The following is a 19862-nucleotide window of genomic DNA, read 5'->3' on the forward strand; positions in this document are numbered from 1 at the left end:
CAAATCAGGAACTTTACATTTTGATGGAAATGGCAATGGCTATGAAATGTGTAAATGGTGTATATTCAGGAGGTTTACACTCCATTTGTGACACCACTGCTTTCTCTATATTTCTCTTTGTTTGTCTGTCTGTCTGTATTTGTTTGTGGCGTACACAGAAGGTGGGTCTGGAGTTCTACATTGATGTGCACGCCCACTCCACCATGATGAATGGCTTCATGTACGGGAACGTGTTTGAGGAGGAGGAGAGAGTCCAGAGACAGGCCGTGTTCCCTCGCCTGCTCTGCCAAAACGCCCCAGACTTCTCCTTCGTAAGTTCCTCACATCAATCATACCAGGGAAAACTTTACAACTACTGCAGGGCCCAGAGTTTTCCCTGGTCAGGCCATATCAATCCTAACCCTACTCATCTCACAGATGTTCCACACGAATACAGCCCACATAATAGCAGGTACTAGTTGTCTATGCTACAATAGTGACTGCATGAACCACAGGGTAAACTGAGATCTATCATAGAGCTGGGTGTGGAAGCTTTATATTTGAAAAGTCTGTTTCCCTCCTCCCAGTCACACTGACCTTCAGCGCTCAGCCAAAGTGCCATTTTTCAGCAGTGCCAGTTACATACAGTATAGCCAGAAGAATAACCTTTTCTGTGCAGCGACACGTTCACAGCTCTCATATACTTTCTTCACCAGTACACACGGAAATTCTTTCAACAGCTAAAATCATTTTAGCCACCCTCCATACATAAAGGATATCACAGATTGTCCACTGGTTATTTGTGATGCTGTCACAATAAAGAGCTCATCTTCGTCTACAGCAGTGTGTATGCCTGCATGGGTGCGTGTGTGTGTGTGTGTGCGTGTGTGTGTGTATACCGTTGGGGTGTGTATAGTAGCGGTGACAGCTGGCCAGAAGTCATGTCCCTTACTGTGCTCTTTTCTTACTGCTCATTCAGCACTGTCCAAAGCACATAGTCATAGAACTCAATAAGTTCTGCCAGGAGTGGAAGTCTGCATTTAAGTTACAGGGGTCATATTCCATTCAAGTTGAATGAACTAAAGGGCAATGGAAACTTCCTAAATCGACTGAATCATGTTAAATGCTGAAGCTGACTTACAATCCATGTTACTATGCATAACAACAAGACTGCAATGAGTAGTATAGGCATTGTTAGAATGAAGCATTGAAATTCACCAACACACTTCTACAGATGTAGGATCTTAATTTGAGCCTGTTTGCTACAGCAGGAAAATAATCCTGCAGCAACAGGAAATGTGAAATTATAATTATTGGGCATTTTTGTAGTGGGAAAATTGCAAATTACAAACTTCAGAATAGTTTTTAAACCTGAAATACACTACATTGCCGGAGGTTCTCCTGCAACAGGGTGATCAAATTAAGATCCCACATCCGTATGCAAAATATATTTAGTCATTTTTCGGACTAATTAAATCTCATTTGAATTATAATGCTGGTATAGTAGAATGCACTCTGTTAACAGTGTGTTTCACCCCCACAGTCCAACACATCGTTTAACCGTGATGTTGTGAAAGCTGGCACCGGGAGGCGCTTCCTGGGCGGCCTGCTGGACGACATGTCCTACTGCTACACCCTGGAGGTGTCCTTCTACAGCTACATGGCAGCAGGGAGCACGGCGCCCGTTCCCTACACAGAGGACACCTGTATCCTTCTCTCTCATTGTCCTCATTAGGGGCCCCAGGTGGCCTGGCCAGGCTCCCCTGCCTCTCCCGCTGGCCGTTGGGGGAGAGGAAAGGAGGCATCTGGAGGAGAGACAGAGATTGAGTACACAACATGTGAACCTCACTGATGTTTCCTCCATTTCTTCCTCCCTCCCCTAACTTCCCCAAACTTCTGAGCTTCACATCCCATAGAAATCATGCTGTATGGCTGTCAGAGTTGATTGATAGTTCAATCAATACATCCTGACCATCCAGGTAGAATAGAGGCAAGAGGAGTACAGGGAATTGTGGTGTTCTGGTGCTTGGGACTCGTTGGATACAGGCTGCAGCACAGATAGATTGGTTTAAAGGGATATTGAGTGTGAGGTTATGTCCCAGGAAGGTGTGTGGCAGAGTCCTGTGTAGATTGTTTGCTTGTTGCCTCATGTATTGAAAGGCTTGTGTCATTGAGCCAGCAAACCAGTGTTCAAACACCAACAGTGTTTTCTGTATTTTTGGACAACAAAACGTGTCGCAAACAGAATCCGATTTCTTCTTGAGAGCCCTGCCAGTGAGCAGAGATTGGGCACTGTGGGCAGATTACATTTGTGTCCTCTTAAGGGAGATACCCCAGACTACAAAAGCTCTGATTCTCCAAATCAATGCTGCTCCTGAGTAGACAAAAGCCAGCCCTGTACAGTTTTCTGGGCCAGTGATGTCTGTACACCAGGCAACAGAACAGACATCTGTAGAGCCCAGTAATGAGGGCTGAGGGTGATAATGTCAGGTTATTGTAGTGGCGCTCCATCCCCTAGCGTTTATCCACATGCTGCCTGCTCCTATAGTAACAACCTCTCATTTAGGGCCAGACGAGAGCCTATTGATTTCTTAATTATTCCAGGAGTCATTATTGGAGGCCTGGCTCGATTGGCATGCAGCGCAGGGCTGAGGTGTGGATGAGTCAGGTCAGCCCCTATCGCACTGCCTTGCTCTCATGTTCCGACAGATACATAGTGACAGTGGGAAGGCGGCACCTGCCCCATTGATTTTGTGTAGAAAAGAGGTAGAGAGCACGTGGGTTCTGCTTTCGTTGTGACAAAGACTAGAATACAGCAGGCCTGTTAATCGCAGTGTTTTGTACACTCCAAAGGGATTCAGCGTTAAATTGACATTCTCTATAGACTCAAGTTTTCCATCTTGTATTACCTTGACACAGCTCAGATCCATGGGATAGAGAAGAGGCAGAAAACCAGAGTGGTGTGGAGCTTCAGCCTACAGGCAGAAAGTGTACTGTGCAGTGTCCAGATTGCCTGAGTTGAGAGGAGATATTATGTGTAGCCTAAGTGCCCTCTAGTGTCAGGAGGGTGAGGTGTCTGTGTGTGGCTCTGCTCTGTGTAGCTATAGCCCTACCTGGTATCACTCTGTCACACTGTAGATAACACCCTGCCAGCCACCCTTATTTCTCGGGCCGATTCTCTGTATATATCAATGATGTCGCTCTTGCTGCAGGCGATTCCCTGATCCACCTCTACGCTGACGACACCATTCTGTATACTTCTGGCCCTTCCTTGGACACTGTGTTAACTAACCTCCAAACGAGCTTCAATGCCATACAACACTCCTTCCGTGGCCTCCAACTGCTCTTAAACGCTAGTAAAACCAAATGCATGCTTTTCAACCGTTCGCTGCCCGCACCCGACCCGCCCGACTAAACTCTCCCTCCAGACTCAAATTAAACATCTCCAATCCAAAATCAAATCTAGAATCGGCTTTCTATTTCGCAGCAAAGCATCCTTCACTCACGCCGCCAAACTTACCCTCGTAAAACTGACCATCCTACCGATCCTCGACGTCGGCGATGTCATCTATAAAATAGCTTCCAACACTCTACTCAGCAAACTGGATGCAGTCTATCACAGTGCCATCCGTTTTGTTACCAAATCACCTTATACCACCCACCACTGCGACCTGTATGCTCTAGTCGGCTGGCCCTCGCTACATATTCGTCGCCAGACCCACTGGCTCCAGGTCATCTATAAGTCTATGCTAGGTAAAACTCCGCCTTATCTCAGTTCACTGGTCACAATAACAACACCCACCCGTAGCACACGTTCCAGCAGGTATATCTCACTGATCATCCCCAAAACAAACACCTCATTTGGCCGCCTTTCCTTCCAGTTCTCTGCTGCCAGTGACTGGAAAGAATTGCAAAAATCGCTGAAGTTGGAGACTTTTATTTCCCTCACCAACTTTTAACATCAACTATTTGAGCAGCAGTCCATCTGTAAATAGCCCACCCAATCTACCTACCTCATCCCCATACTGTTTTTATTTTATTTACTTTGCTGCTCTTTTGCACACCAGTATCTCTACTTGCACATCCTCTGCTCATTTATCACTCCAGTGTGAATCTGCTAAACTGTAATTATTCACTCCTATGGCCTATTTATTGCCTACCTCATGCCTTTTGCACAAACTCTATATAGACTTAATTTTTTCTACTGTGTCATTGACTTGTTTATTGTGTTATTGGCTTGTTTATTGTTTACTACATGTGTAACTCTGTTGTTGTTGTCTGTGTCACACTGCTTTGCTTTATCTTGGCCAGGTCGCAGTTGCAAATGAGAACTTGTTCTCAACTAGCCTACGTGGTTAAATAAAGGTGAAATAAAATAAAAATAGGGAATCCATTCACTTCTTTGTTTAATTGTTTGTTTATTATTTGATCTTGTGTATATCAAAAAGTCTGTAAAGCCTGTGACTGATGCTGGAATTTCAAATCAAATCAATTGTTATTTGTCACACGCTTCGTAAACAACAGGCGTAGACTAGCAGTGAAATACTTACTTATGGGCCCTTCCCAACAACACAGAATGAAAAAAAGAGAAATAATTGAAAAATAATAACACGAGGAATAAACACAACGAATAACAATAACTTGGCTATATACAGTGGGGCAAAAAGTATTTAGTCAGCCACCAATTGTGCAAGTTCTCCCACTTAAAAAGATGAGAGAGGCCTGTAATTTTCATCATAGGTACACTTCATCTACGGCCCCAGTAATGCACTGGGCTGTACCCACTACCCTCTGTAGCACCTTGTGGTCGAATGCCAAGCAGTTGTCATACCAAGTGGTGATGCAGCCAGTCAAGATGCTCTCAATGGTGCAGGTGTTGAACCTTTTGAGGATCTGAGGGCCCATGCCAGATCTTTTCAGCTTCCTGAGCAGCCTTCTTCACGACTGTGTTGGTGTGTGTGGACCATGATAATTCCTTAGTGATGTGGACACCGAGGAACTTGAAGCTCTCGACCCGCTCCACTACAGCCCTGTTGATGTGGATGGGAGCCCTCATTTCCTGTAGTCCAGGATCAGCTTCTTTGTCTTGCTGATGTTGAGGGAGAGGTTGTTGTCCTGGTGCCACACTCATCATTATCGTTGATCAGGCAACCACCATCATCGTCAGCAGACTTAATGATGGTGTTGGAGTCGTGTGCAGCCACTCAGTTGTGGGTGAACAGGGAGTACGGGAGGGGACTAAGCACTTACCCCTGAGAAGCCTCCGTGTTAAAGGTCAGTGTGGCAGATGTGTTGTGGCCTACCCTCACCACCTGGGGGCTCCTTGAAAGCGGCAGCTCTAGCCTTTAGCTCAGTGCGGATGTTGCCTGTAATCCATGGCTTCTGGTTGGGATATGTACGTAAGGTCACTGTGGGGAAGATGTCGTTGATGCACTTATTAATGAAGCCACTGACTGATGTGCTATACACCTCAATGTTTTCGGATGAATCCCGGAACATATTCCAGTCTGTGCTACCGAAACAGTCCTGTAGCTTAGCATCCACGTCGTCGGACCACTTCAGAATTGAGTGCTGGTATTTCCTGTTCATTTGTACTTGTAAGCAAGAATCAGGAGGATAGAGTTATGGTCAGATTTGCCAAATGGAGGGTGAGGGAGAACTTGTATGTGTTTTTTTGTGCCTCTGGTTACACAAGTGACATGCTGCTAAAAATGAGGTAAGACGGATTTCTGTTTCCTTGCATTGCCTCTGGATGTGCGCTTTCTTCTTTGCTTATGACCCTATGCAGCTTTATCTTAGTGCCAGCATCGGTTTGTGGTGGTAAATAGACAGCTATGAAAAATGTGAAGGAAAACTCACTTGGTAAATAGTATGTCTGCAATTTATCATGAGGCATCAAGCGAGCAAAACCTTGAGACTTCCTTAGTATTAGAGATTGCGCACCAGCTGTAGTTAACAAAGAGGCACACACCTCCCCCCTTATCCTTACCCAAAGCTGATGTTCGGTCTTGATGATGCATAGAAAAACTAGCTAGATGTACAGTATATTATCCATAGTCTTTGTACAGTATATTATCCATAGTCCAGGAAACATAGGATATTATAGTTCTTCAGCTCCCATTGACAGGATAGTCTCAAACGGAGCTCGTCCCTGTTGGTCTCTATGTTCACCAATAGAACGAAGGGTAGAGGCGGTATATCATCCATTTAGTCTCGTCAGGAAGCCTGCTCGTTTGCCCCTCTTGTGCCATCTCTTCCTCTTTTGAGGCCCGCGATTAGGGCCTGGTCTGGAAAGAGCAGTACATCCACAGCTGTCTACTCATTGAAGTAGAAATCTTCAACCAAATCGAATGATCTCTAGTGATCGCTGTTCTGATGTCCAGAAGCTGTTTTTGGTCATAGGAAATAATGGCGGAAATATTATGTAAAATCACACAGCATAAAACAAAAACAGAAAATAGCAGAATTGGTCAGATTGCAGCTGTCCACTGTAGCACCATCTTCAAACCTCTCATTTCACTCAGTGCTTTTTCCCCACCTAGTGTTTCACTGAACCGTCAAGTCCAAGGACTAGTTGACTGGCTCTCTATAAGAAGAAACCCATCCATGTAGAATTACTCTGTAGCCAGGAGATTATTTTCCCTTAGTGTCAAAAATGGGATGGAAACCACAAAAAAAAAGCAATTTACTGTGTGTGGAAAGAGTCACAACTTTCCCTCTCCTTGAACATGTTCATTTTTTTGTTTTCCCACATGAAACAGATGTGCTGTATAGAGAAGACAGTTGGAACAGAAGATGCTTCCTGTAATATGTATGTACATAGCATAACCACGGAGATAGCCAGCATCATACTGCATAGATAGGTGGCCACTATGACAAAATAACCAGGGCATAACAAGTCCCTTGATTATTTGTCGCTGTGCATTGGGCTTAAAGAAAGAGATGAGAAAACCGAACAGAGCTGCGGTGGCCCGTCACACCCCTCCTTTATGCTTCGGGAGCAGCAGTGTTTACTGGCAGTCTTTGTTGGTCTCTCTGTGCTAAAGTCCGCTGGCTGAGAGCAAGATGGATTAAGTGAGGTATTCATCTAAATGGCAGAGCATTGTATAGTAATTCCATAGTGAGGTGAGTGTGGTGGGTGATGGGGAGGTGGAGGGGAGGACTGAGTCATGGTAGGGGAGGTGGGGTGCTGAAGGTCAGACAAGAACAGGCCCTGGGGGCTGCGTGAGGCTGGGCCTGGGGAGGGGGGGTGTCAGCTCTACGAGGGGAGAGGACAGCGGAGACTTCATGTAGAGCAAAAATTGGGGTCAGACAGGTTGAAGGAACCAGCCATGTCGCTTTTACGCGCCAGTGATCTGGCCTATGGAGCGTGCAAATCATCAACAAAGACCTTTAAGCTTTGCAACCCCCATCCCGCTCCAAAAAACAAATTCATGACAAATAAATAATTACCTGGACCCCAAATTAACCCAACCTTCTCCGATCTGCTGCTGAGACTATTGTAGCCACCGGCATTGAAATCTTAACCTGTCTAGTAGCATGGGCCTTTATCACAGCATAGAGGGCCTCAGAGAGGGTGCTGGATGGGAAATTTTTCAATCTCACAGATTTGTCCTTCCTTTCCTTCCCCTGTGTATGGTAACCCAGGTCTTAAAGACTCATTATATTGGATGAGCAAGCTGTGAATGTTCCCCACCAGAGCAGTTGGAATATTTCCTGTCGTTTAATGATTTAGCACCACCTGTAATCTCACACAAAATGGAGAGAAATGATTTTTCTTGCTGAGAATTCACTGTGGCATTTGCTTTGTTCTTATATTGGGAAGATTCCATAGAGGCTTCATAGGACTGGTGTCCCTCTGAGTCTAAAGTCTCTGTGTTGGTCTGTTATGGTTCTTCGTGGATGGGTATGGGAAACATTATGAGGAGATGAGCACTCATCCAGATGAATGTACAGTACCAGTCGCTTGCTCAAAGACTTTGTTGTGGAGCTGTTTTCTATAGATAAATGAAAAGGTTTTTTCTTAAAAAGTGATGTGGTACTTTAAGTATGTGTAATATCTCTGAAGCAGGACAGAGCAGGCACATTTGGTTTATCCTTTTGTCGAGGTTATTCTATTTTGTCCTTTAGGTTATTGTGTGGGTTTTCAGGTTATTCTATTTTGTCCTTTAGGTTATTGTGTGGGTTTTCAGGTTATTCTATTTTGTCCTTTAGGTTACTGTGTGGGTTTTCAGGTTATTCTATTTTGTCCTTTAGGTTACTGTGTGGGTTTTCAGGTTATTCTATTTTGTCCTTTAGGTTACTGTGTGGGTTTTCAGGTTATTCTATTTTGTCCTTTAGGTTACTGTGTGGGTTTTCAGGTTATTCTATTTTGTCCTTTAGGTTACTATGTGGGTTTTCAGGTTATTCTATTTTGTCCTTTAGGTTACTGTGTGGGTTTTCAGGTTATTCTATTTTGTCCTTTAGGTTACTGTGTGGGTTTTCAGGTTATTCTATTTTGTCCTTTAGGTTACTATGTGGGTTTTCAGGTTATTCTATTTTGTCCTTTAGGTTACTGTGTGGGTTTTCAGGTTATTCTATTTTGTCCTTTAGGTTACTGTGTGGGTTTTCAGGTTATTCTATTTTGTCCTTTAGGTTACTGTGTGGGTTTTCAGGTTATTCTATTTTGTCCTTTAGGTTACTGTGTGGGTTTTCAGGTTATTCTATTTTGTCCTTTAGGTTACTGTGTGGGTTTTCAGGTTATTCTATTTTGTCCTTTAGGTTACTGTGTGGGTTTTCATGTTATTCTATTTTGTCCTTTAGGTTATTGTGTGGGTTTTCAGGTTATTCTATTTTGTCCTTTAGGTTACTGTGTGGGTTTTCAGGTTATTCTATTTTGTCCTTTAGGTTATTGTGTGGGTTTTCAGGTTATTCCATTTTCTCCATCAAAAATATTTTTTAAATGTTGTGTTGTATACACACTGTAATGTCAGAGCATCATTAACAGTGAGACCAGCAAGTGTGAAGGTTGAGAGAATCTGGGACCTTATTCAAAACCCAGCTTGACGCTTTGACTGAGAGAGCAAGTACTCTGTGACTTTCAAATCTTCCCACTTTTTGGTATTTTATCAAACTTTACGCAATGCCTTCCATTTTTACTCAAAGTAAGATGGTGAGGGTTGATTGGACGATGAACTCCATCACTAGCTGTGTCATATGCCCAGACATGCCAGTGGTGAGAGGCATCTACGTGTTGCCCTTTTTACTTTGACAAGTTAACAAGTCCAGCGTTGGACTTTAATCCACTGAAGAGAGATTGCTCCATGTTCCGGGTGTGTGCCATTTCCCCCTGTCCTTTAGGCTCTAGACGGCTCCTGAAATACCCATTATCCCTGGGTCTCACAGTAAAAGTCTCACTCAAGCACGGCCATGTTGTCAAACCCTTAGTTTGATATTTCTGCCTCACTTAAGTTGTGCTGGCTTCCGTACACATAAATTGATACAGCACTAGAAGCACAATGTGGAACCGGACAGCTCGGTGGTTCCTCCTGGCTTCAACATCAATCACCAGCCCACTGGTTCCCTGCCTGAAGACCGCACGGCCTGACAGCTAACTGCAGTCTAGGAGATCATTCTGACAACAGTATGACATTGGTACGCACAGAGCATGGGAGCTAGACTCACATTTGAATACCAAACTTGCCAATAGAACATTTCAGTATTCACTGATTGTTAGACATAATTGATGGACAGTGACAAGTATGCAAATGATGGATATCAGGCAAATATTCTTCCCCAGTTGCATTTTTTTTCTATTGTTGCCTTCCTTTCTCTTCCCCCCCGACACTGTCGGCTCAAACAAATGCAATTATTCATCACAACCCTATTAGTTGTCTTACATGACAGTACACATGGAGACTTGAGGCTTGTGACGCAGGTTCATTAAATTATATTTCCATCACCATCCCTAGTGGCTTTTAGGCAGACAGATGAAATAGCCAGCTAGAGCTTTATGGCGTGAGATGGACATCATTGTGTACGTACTTACCAATCTAGCCACTGGCCAAATCTGCTGCCTGCCTACCCTCTGCTCCTCTTAAGCAGCGGACACTGGACAGACCCCAGATCTGCAGCACTCAGGGCTACTCCATATCACGGCTGTCATTCCCGATTAGGAGTCTGCTGAAGATGAGCCCCTATCTGATGGCTGTGTGTGTGTGTGTGTGTGTGTGTGTGTGTGTGTGTGTGTGTGTGTGTGTGTGTGTGTGTGTGTGTGTGTGTGTGTGTGTGTGTGTGTGTGTGTGTGTGTGTGTGTGTGTGTGTGTGTGTGTGTGTGTGTGTGTGTGTGTGTGTGTGTGTGTGTGTGTGTGAGTGTGTGTTTTGTCTTTGTCACTGCATGGATGCCTGTGTTTTGTGTCTGGATGTCTGTAAGGGGGAGCCATAAGTCTATAAGGGGAACAGGTGTTGTATGTCAAATGAATGAAGCTTTACACAATAGCTACAAAGTTTACTACCTGGTTGTGTCCTCTTGTTGGAGATGGATGTTTTGTTGCTTTTGTCCTATATGAAAATGACACAAGGTCTTTGAGCATAGTTGAGCTGCAGGGGGAAAAACATGTTCCCTTTGTCCACCGCTGTTTACTGTTTTAATTAGCATTGTTAATTGGCTCTTTGTGACACCCTGGTGACAGACCTGTCACTTGAAGGTATTGATGGTGCTGATGTCCCTAATTTGTTTTCTTGTTAGGAATGGTCTGCTGTGGACGCTGATGTCTTGTTCCTTGTCATTGGGGAATCATTGTACGTCTGTCTGTTTCTTTAGACTGGGCACATGACACTGAAAGCAGATAAACAGCCTGGTAAACAAATCATCTGTCGTAGCTAATGTGTAGCGTCCATTTCCCTGTTGTCTCGTCACCTCATCAGCCCCATGTTGGCTCGTCCTTGAGTCACAACATAGGCCTTTATCGATCCTACAAGGATGGATAGAAGAGATATTAAACCTCCTCACGATCCAATGAGAGAGAAAGAGAGAGAGAGAGAGAGAGGCTTCTTCCTTCCTCTCTGTCCCACTGTAGATCCAGCACAACTCTCCCCTTCTCATCAACCTGACATTCCAATGTACTAAAAGGTGAGTTCCTATCACCTTAACCAGCAAGCTACACACACACAGAATTCCTCTCTGAGATCGACTGAAGTCTACTTCCCCTGTTCTGTTTTCCATCTGATAACGCGATGAAGCACTCACCCTAATTTACCACCCAATTTCTTGCCTTGTTTCCTAGGGACATCCTGTATTCTCTGGCCTGTCCTCTCTGTGAATTACAGTACAATGGACTGCTAATGAGCTCAGAGCCAGCTGTCTAGTGTCCAGTCTTTTTTCCTTATGTCCTGTGTTTATCTCCAGGGAGGGAGATTTAGTATAGAAATTAGCCTAAGAGGAAGGTATTGTCCATCTTGGCAGAGAAGGTCCTTCAGGGAAGGCTTATTCTCTACCTGACAGTGCCAGTGGACCTACTTATATTGGGCAGCCTTATTTTCTATGGAGACAAGGAATTGGAAGAATATTTGATAGTAAAAGAGAAAATCTGAATTGTGCCTTCATTCTGAAAGGGAAATTGTACTGTCTGTGTGTTCTAAGTGGAATGTGTCTTTTTGTGTCAGTGAAAGACTTTTTTTTATTTTCAACTGCATATATTTTTTTCTTTATGCACTGTTGCAAGAAGGGATGCCAAACTTCCACCCCCCTTGACTATGCAGCACCTTTTCTTCCTGCCTGGTGTGTAGAGTTAATATTTTAGACATTTCCGCCCTCCTCTGTGGGCGGCCCTCAAGCTGTGCTTTGGCAGAGTCCCACTTCCTGCCGCTAGCAGCCCATCCCAACCGCTCTGGTTGCCTTTGACAACGGGCCAGCAGCCAATCAGGGTGCTGGAGTGTCCCGCGTGTAGCTGTGGTGCAGATGAAGTCCTCTCCTTCCAAAACGTTCGTCCATCACCAACTTCCTGTGATAGATGTGAGATGTGACATCACAAGCTGAGAGGCCATCTGCACTCCACGGGATCCTGGGCCATTTCTGTCGTTGTTCAGAGTATGTGTTTACGCTGGCGCCGTTTCTGTTGACCAAGGGGCAACACAAAACTTTCCCGAGGTCAAAATGAAGATGTCAAGGATACATGACAGATGGTGGTCTCCCAGTCGCTGGTGTAGCATGACCTCTTAGGATAACATCCTGTAGAGCAGGTTAAAATAGATCTGTATATACTGAACAATAATATATACTTAACATGTTACGTGTTGGTCCCATGTTTAATTAGCTGAAATAAAAGATCCCAAAAATGTTCCAAGCCTATTTCTCTCACATTTTGTGCACAAATGTGTTTACATCCGGGTTAGTGAGCATTTCTCCTTTGCCAAGATAATCTATCCGCCTGACAGGTGTGGCATATCAAGGAGCTGATTAAACAGCATGATCATTACACAGGTGCACCTTTTGCTGCAGACAATAAAGCGCCCCTCTAAAATGTGCAGTTTTGTCACACAACACAATGCCACAGATGTCTCACGTTTTGAGGGAGCGTGCAATTGGCATGCTGACTGCAGGAATGTACACCAGAGCTGTTGCCAGAGAATTTCATGTTAATTTCTCTACCCATAAGCCGCCTCCAATGTCATTTTAGAGAACGTGTGCTCGTCGTCCTCACCTCCCTCTCGATTGCTCAGCTCTTGGAAGAGTCTTGGTGATTCCAAACTTCTTGCATTTAAGAATGATGGAGTCCACTGTGTTCTTGGGGACCTTCAATGCTGCAGACATTTTTTGGTACCCTTCCCCAATCTGTGCCTTGACGCAATTCTATCTTGGAGCTCTACGGACAATTCCTTTGACCTCATGGCTTGGTTTTTGCTCTGACATGAACTGTCAACTGTGGGACCTTATATAGACAGGTGTGTGCCTTTCCAAATCATGTCCAATAAATGTAATTTACCTCAGGTCGATTTCAATCAAGTTGTAGAAACATCTCAAGGATGATCAATGGAAAGAGGATGCACCTGAGCTCAATTTTCGAGTGTCATAGCAAAGTGTCTGAATACTTATGTAAATAAGGTATTTCTTCTATTTGTTTTCTATAAATTATCAAACATTTTAAAAATCTGTTTTCACTTTATCATTATGGGGTATTTTGTGTAGATTGCTGAGGGTATTTTTTTATTTAATCCATTTCAGAATAAGGCTGTAATGTAATAAAATGTGGAAATAGTCAAAGGGTCTGAGTACTTTCCAAAGGCACTGTTTATCAAAAGGACTTTCTTTTAGGATCCGAACACAGTGGTCTGAAACTCCACAGCTGTCTGAAACTCCTAGTTTACAGACCACATCAGGCCTGCAAATCACGTTATTCTGGCTTACAATGTCATTTTGGAATCCAGGCAAAGTGGTGCAATAAAACTGCCTACCGATTGGATTGGTTTAGAAAAATGTAATTGTATTTATCTTTTTGTTGCATAAGATGAATCAACCAATCAATGCACATGCAAAAACACGGATATTGACACAACTATGAAAATCAACCTGCAATTGAGCATGCTGGGAAATATGATGACGATGGACGTGGTTTAGAGTGACACAATTACACAATGAGTGACACAATTACACTCAACTCTGATTATTAACACCAGGGCCTTGGTCGGGGAGGTGACCAAGAACCTGATGGTCACTCTGACAGAGCTCCAGAGTTCCTCTGTTGAGATGGGAGAACCTTCCAGAATGACAACCATCTCTGCAGCACTCCACCAATCAGGCCTTTATGGTAAAGTGACCAGACAGAAGCCACTCTTCAGTAAAAAGCACATGACAGCTCACTTGGAGTTTGACAAAAGGCACCTAAATTACTCTCAGACCATGAGAAACAAGATTCTCTGGTCTGATGAAACCTAGATTGAACTCTTTGGCTTGAATGCCAAGCTTCACATCTGGGGGAAACCTGGCACCATCCCTGTGGTGGCAGCATCATGGAGACTAGTCAGGGTTGAGGAAATGATGAACGAAGCAAAGTACAGAGAGATCCTTGATGAAAACTTGCTCCAGAGCGCTCACACTGTGGCAACAGGACAACATTCCTAAACACACAGCCAAGACAACGCATGAGTGGCTTCAGGACAAGTTTTTTAAATGTATTTTATTTAACATTTATTTAACTAGGCTAGTCAGTTAAGAACAAATTCTTAGTTACAATGACGGCCTAGGAACAGTGGGTTAACTGCCTTGTTCAGGGGCAGAATTACAGATTTTTACCTTGTCAGCTCGGGGATTCGATCTAGCAACCTTTCGGTTACTGACCCAACGCTCTAACCACGAGAGAGACCTGAAAATAGCTGTGGAGCGAAGCTCCCCATCCATCGTTACAGAGCTTGAGAGGATCTGCAGAGAAGAATGGGAGAAACTCCCCAAATACAAGTGTGCCAAGCTTTTAGCGTCATACCCAAGAAGAATCAATGCTGTCATCTCTGCCAAAGGTGCTTCAACATTGTATTGGTTGAAATACTCATGAAAATTTGATATTTCAGACTTTTATTTTGAGTAAGTTTGCAAATATTTCTAAAAACCTGTTTTTGCTTTGTCATTATGGGATATTGTCTATAGATTGATTAGGGGGGAAAATGATTAAATCCATTTTACAATAAGGCTGTAACTTAACATTTTGAAAAAGTCAAAGAGTCTGAATACTTTCTGAATTAACTGCAAGAGTGGCTTTGGGACAAGTCTCTGAATGTCCTTGAGTTGCCCAGCCAGAGCCTGGACTTGAACACGATTGAACATTTTTGGGGAGACCTGAAAATAGCTGTATTGCAACGCTCCCCATCCAACCTGACAGAGCTTGAGAGGATCTGCAGAGAAGAATGGGTGAAACTCCCCAAATACAGGTGTTTCAAGCTTGTAGCGTCATACCCAAGAAGACTCAAGGCTGTAATCGCTGCCAAATGTATTTCAACAAAGTACTGAGTAAAGGTTCTAAAGACTTATGTAAACGTGATATTTCAGTTTTTTTTACAAAAATGTAAAAAAACTGTTTTTGCTTTTCATTATTGGGTATTGTGTCAAAAATCATCTCAACCCCTATTATTTCACACACAATGAGTCCATGTAGCTTCTTATGTGATTTATTAAGACAAATTCTACTCCTGAATTAATTTAGGATTGCCTAAACAAAGTGGTTGAATACTTATGCAACAGCTATATATTTTTCAAGACATTTTAATCTTCCACTTTGACATTACTCAATATTTTGTGTAGATTGTTGACCAAAATATGACAATTGAATCCATTTTAATCTCAATTTGTGAAACAAAATGTTAAGAAAGCCAAGGGTTCTGAACACTTTTGCGACTCAATTTTTATAGCCTACAGTTTACTCGCCGTTAGTCAGCAACTCTACTAACTTTTTGGGTGTATGCCAGCTCATGCTTTTCACCGAAGATATCAACTATCTCAGTAGAGTATATGTAAAATGATTAAGGGAATACCAGATACATGCACAAATATTCCCATAATATAGGTAAAGTTTAAAACATTCTCACACTTCTTTTAAACGTATCAGATTACTCAAACTCCTTTCTAAAAGTGAGAAGAAAAATTACAATAAAAAAGCTTATTCAGATTCAGAAGAGTTCTATGCCGAACCGTTCTTACCTTCCAAAGAATCCTTCTTGCCTTCCAAACAATCACCAAAGAACCCTTTCTTCCAATAAACGGTTCTTAGGATGAAAATGGTTCTTGGTAGAACCCTATCCCTCTGCAAAGAACCCTTTTGGAACCTAAAATTGTGTGTGTGTGTGTGTGTGTGTGTGTGTGTGTGTGTGTGTGTGTGTGTGTGTGTGTGTGTGTGTGTGTGTGTGTGTGTGTGTGTGTGTGTGTGTGTGTGTGTGTGTGTGTGTGTGTGTGTGTGTGTGTGTGTGTGCGTGCGCAGGTGCATGTATTCACAAGAAAGGCACTCCATTCAGCCCAAGGATGGATTTTTTTTTACGAGTTAACTGCTTTGTGTAATAGAATTGCACCTATAGGGCCTACGATTTATGTTTAATGGGTAAATTCTGACCGTTGACAGAAATTGAAAAAAAGACAAACGACTGAATCACTTTCTTTCTTTCTTTCTTCACGGGCACTTGTTTCAATCACAGAGGTGTGACAGACAAGTCAAATCTGAACATCAACAAGGAAATGACAACAAGAGGTGAACGATTATGTCTCTGTGACATTTCATCATTTGTCTGTCTGGTAAAGAACACATTCGTAATAACAAAGCACCTGAACTGGGGAACCTCCGTGTTCATCTCTGATAGTCTATGGATTTATTGTAGTGTTTTCATGAGCTCTGGCCCTATGAATTATAACTGTACATGAGGAAATGTTTCTCTTATTGTTTTCCGTATTGGCATAACATTGTTTATGTGTGTACGGCTGATTCATCCAGATTGACCACAGTGTTTGTTTACTGTTTTTTACATTTTTCCTTAATCTAACTCATCTTGTTATTATTTGTGTTTGCTGTCTAATCCAGCCCAGCGTCATGGCAACTGCACGCAGAATGGCCACACAGTTTTATGATGGAGTGTCTCAAGTTATTGATGTCCTCCATAATGTGGTTGGCGATGACGGCTAGACTTATTCATTTAAATAAAGCCTAGGTGGTAAGTAATTGCCGCTATGTGATTCCCCCTTCGTGTTTTTGGCTGACCAGACTGAAATGCAATTGATTTACCCTCACTTAGTGTGGAACACAGTGTGTTGTATACTGGTCATTTATGTACCACATTTCTCTACTGGTTATTGCTTAGTTATTTACTGCAAATGGTTCTATTCGTTCTGTGAGGGAGAAACTAGGGCTTTATTTTTTTTTTTATTATTCGTAGAGTGTCGGAGGCAGGATTTAGAGGCTTTGTAACTCCAGTAAAGGCCTCCCAGCCGGGGAGAAATGGCCTTAGTGTTGACTAAACTAAAGGCCAACAGCGCCATATGTTCATGTTACAGAAAATAACCTTAACACGGTCCCCTCAGACATGAATCTGGGAAGAAATGTTGCCCGCACATTCCTCGACTACTACAGGCACAACAACTTCATCGATGACAACAAACCACAAACCCCAAATCACATCAACAGGTAATGTTTTTAATGGCACATTTCTATAACTTGTCAGTTTACATCCTTTTTGTTTATCTTGATAATATTCACTAATGTTTGTGTTTTTGTGTCCTCAGTACAGAGGTATTGTCCCAGGGTCGACAGGGGAATGGAATTGGGAACGAGAAGACCTTGGGGGGTGAGAGAGGAGCAGAGAGGAAGAACCTGGGACTGAAAGATTAGACTACTAGGCACCAGGCAGCGCCACAACATACTGGAAACACCAGTCCAGTCTGACTACTCTATAGGGGCTCTGGACTCACAGGCCTATACTACATCCACACAGCCCTCATGAAAATGAGATGCACCAGACTGAGATAAAGGACTCCTTTTCACAAAGGATCAAGTTTGGATAGCATGTTAATTGAAGGACATTTACCCATGGGACTTCATTAGAGCAAGTTTCTCTGACTTTGTATGAAATGTATGGGAGCGATCAAGCTGACACATATATATCTCATGCTCCATTTGAGGACTTCATATGTCATTCTTATATATTACCACAATGTGCTTTTTCCATTTTAGGTGTTGCTTTTTATTCAAATGCATGTATGTACTGTATGTCATTGTAAATGAGTGCATGTGTTTTCTCTTGTATGTAACTTATTGTGTGTTTATCTTGCCTCTGTCTATCATACATTATTTGGACTGGGAGGGGTAACCCATTTTTGTTTAGTCACTACCTTATCAGTATCGAAGTATTGTGTTGATAAAAACTATAAAATATAACACACATTTGTAAGTTTGTCAAATTAATGTTCAGTATTAGTTTACACAGGTGTTTGCGATTAAAAGACACAGACTTGGGTTCAATTTGATTTAAACTGAAGTCATTTCATGGATAATACAATTAAATGAATGCATTTTAAATCCCTATAGAAAATGGTGATCATCTCAAGTATGAATTTAATGTGTCAAATTCACTGATACCCATTCACTTCCCTTTCTCACTGCAATGTAAACATCTATTTAACCTATCTGTTCAGAGCACTGAGTGCTTTTTCACTGTATTTTGTAAAACACCATCCATGGGATTTGCTCAATACAAAGGCATAAGTAGGAGAGTCAGAGATAATGATATATTGGTCAAGTGAAGCATGAAGAACAACATGTGTTTTTTCAGACCAGTCATTTGGAAGAAGTGAGGCAATCACTCAGCATAACAGCATAAACAAATTACTTTTACATGGTTGACGAGGAGATGGAGAGGCTGAATGAGAATGACGAAAGACATTTGTCTTTTGATGCTTTTACTGTCAGACTTTGCCCTGGCCAACAATGTAGCGTATGTTAGCACATCGTTCTCTCTTACACACACACACACACACACACACACACACACACACACACACACACACACACACACACACACACACACACACACACACACACACACACACACACACACACACACACACACACACACACACACAGGAAAATGCTTAATTATATTCAAAGAGCATAGTCCCCACTGTGCTGCTATCATTTTAAGCTTTATCTAGATTCTAGAGCCATTATTCTCTGCTTGCTCCACTAGACTGGGCACATTCCTTTCTAAGTATTTGTAAATAGCTATGCATGCATAATTGTTAATACATTTTCTCTTCAATAGTCAAAACAATTCTATTAAATATTAGCCTTCCTTACATTTGTAATGATATCGTTAGCCTCTTACCAAATCCCAGAGGCTCTTGTTTATCTAAGAAGATGGTTAATTGCACATCAAACAATATGTCTGTTCGAAGCCCTGCTTTGGTAAGTCCTGTATAAAAACAGGCACAAAACCAAAAGAGATTGGTGTGTATAACTAATCATCAAGGGGTGATCATAAATGTAAGACTAAAGTGGGGTCAAGGAATGGAAGTTTCCTTTTCAAAATAACTCCGAATACTTCTGTCCAAGCGTTACAAAAATAATATACATGCGTGATGAGATTTAAAATCCTCTTATTTTATCACTCTGCAGGCCTGGGTCTATTGTTTGTCAGGACATCGTAAATTAGAAAATTCTATTGATTCTCAATCTGCCCAATAAATGGTTTATACTTTTGTTGCATCCACTGAGCACAGTCTATAGAATGCAGATTTGATTGAATTCCAGTTCTTTTCCCTCGAGAGTCACATGACCACCAAGATCACTGCTTCCTGTTAGTGTTTGGTAGATATGACAACGATGTTTGAAAATGGGTGGGTTGACACCTCAAAAAAAAGCTTTCCTCCTCCAAAATGTCTCAGAAAGCCCTGAAATACACGGTGCAAATGGAAATCCAAGCTGTAGGTAGTTTTAAGGTTCAAGTTTTAATGTCACATGCACAAGTACAGTGAAATGGCTTTCTTGTAAGCTCTAAACCCAACAATGCAGTCATCAATAACAATGTAATACTACAAATAACACAAGGTAAAAATGAAAACACAAGAGAAATAAAAATAAGAACACAAGAAAATAAGTAAGCATACTATATAAGTACAACCTGATATGTTATTTATTCTCAATAAGATTTTAATTAATCCATAATGCCAATAATAACCCACTCAATAATATTTGACTCTCAGCTGCCTAGTTAACGTTAGCTAGCAAACATTAGCTTGCTATCTATCTTCCAATCATCAATATACACTATTACGTACACTAGTAAAGCCTAATACGTATGCAGCCAACTACTCCCCCTGTGAACAAAAGTAAACTCCCAAGCAAAATAGCTAGCTTGCCAGCCGGTTGGGAATGTTTCAT

The 19862-nt window shown here is 42.3% G+C and overlaps 1 protein-coding gene across 1 annotated transcript in view; it reads left to right on the forward strand.

The window, feature by feature from the left end:
• Window positions 1-17859, forward strand: part of LOC118359141 (cytosolic carboxypeptidase 6-like) — a 447711-nt gene extending 429852 nt beyond the window's left edge. Inside the window, exons 10-13 of the mRNA XM_052480434.1 lie at window positions 159-311; window positions 1523-1685; window positions 17009-17111; window positions 17210-17859. Coding sequence (XP_052336394.1) covers window positions 159-311; window positions 1523-1685; window positions 17009-17111; window positions 17210-17315 — 525 coding nt within the window. The 3' untranslated portion in view covers window positions 17316-17859. The remainder of the gene's footprint in view (window positions 1-158; window positions 312-1522; window positions 1686-17008; window positions 17112-17209) is intronic.
• Window positions 17860-19862: the final 2003 nt, after the last annotated feature.

The sequence above is a fragment of the Oncorhynchus keta genome, chromosome 26, assembly GCF_023373465.1.
Source record: "Oncorhynchus keta strain PuntledgeMale-10-30-2019 chromosome 26, Oket_V2, whole genome shotgun sequence".
In the NCBI taxonomy this organism is placed as follows: domain Eukaryota; kingdom Metazoa; phylum Chordata; class Actinopteri; order Salmoniformes; family Salmonidae; genus Oncorhynchus; species Oncorhynchus keta.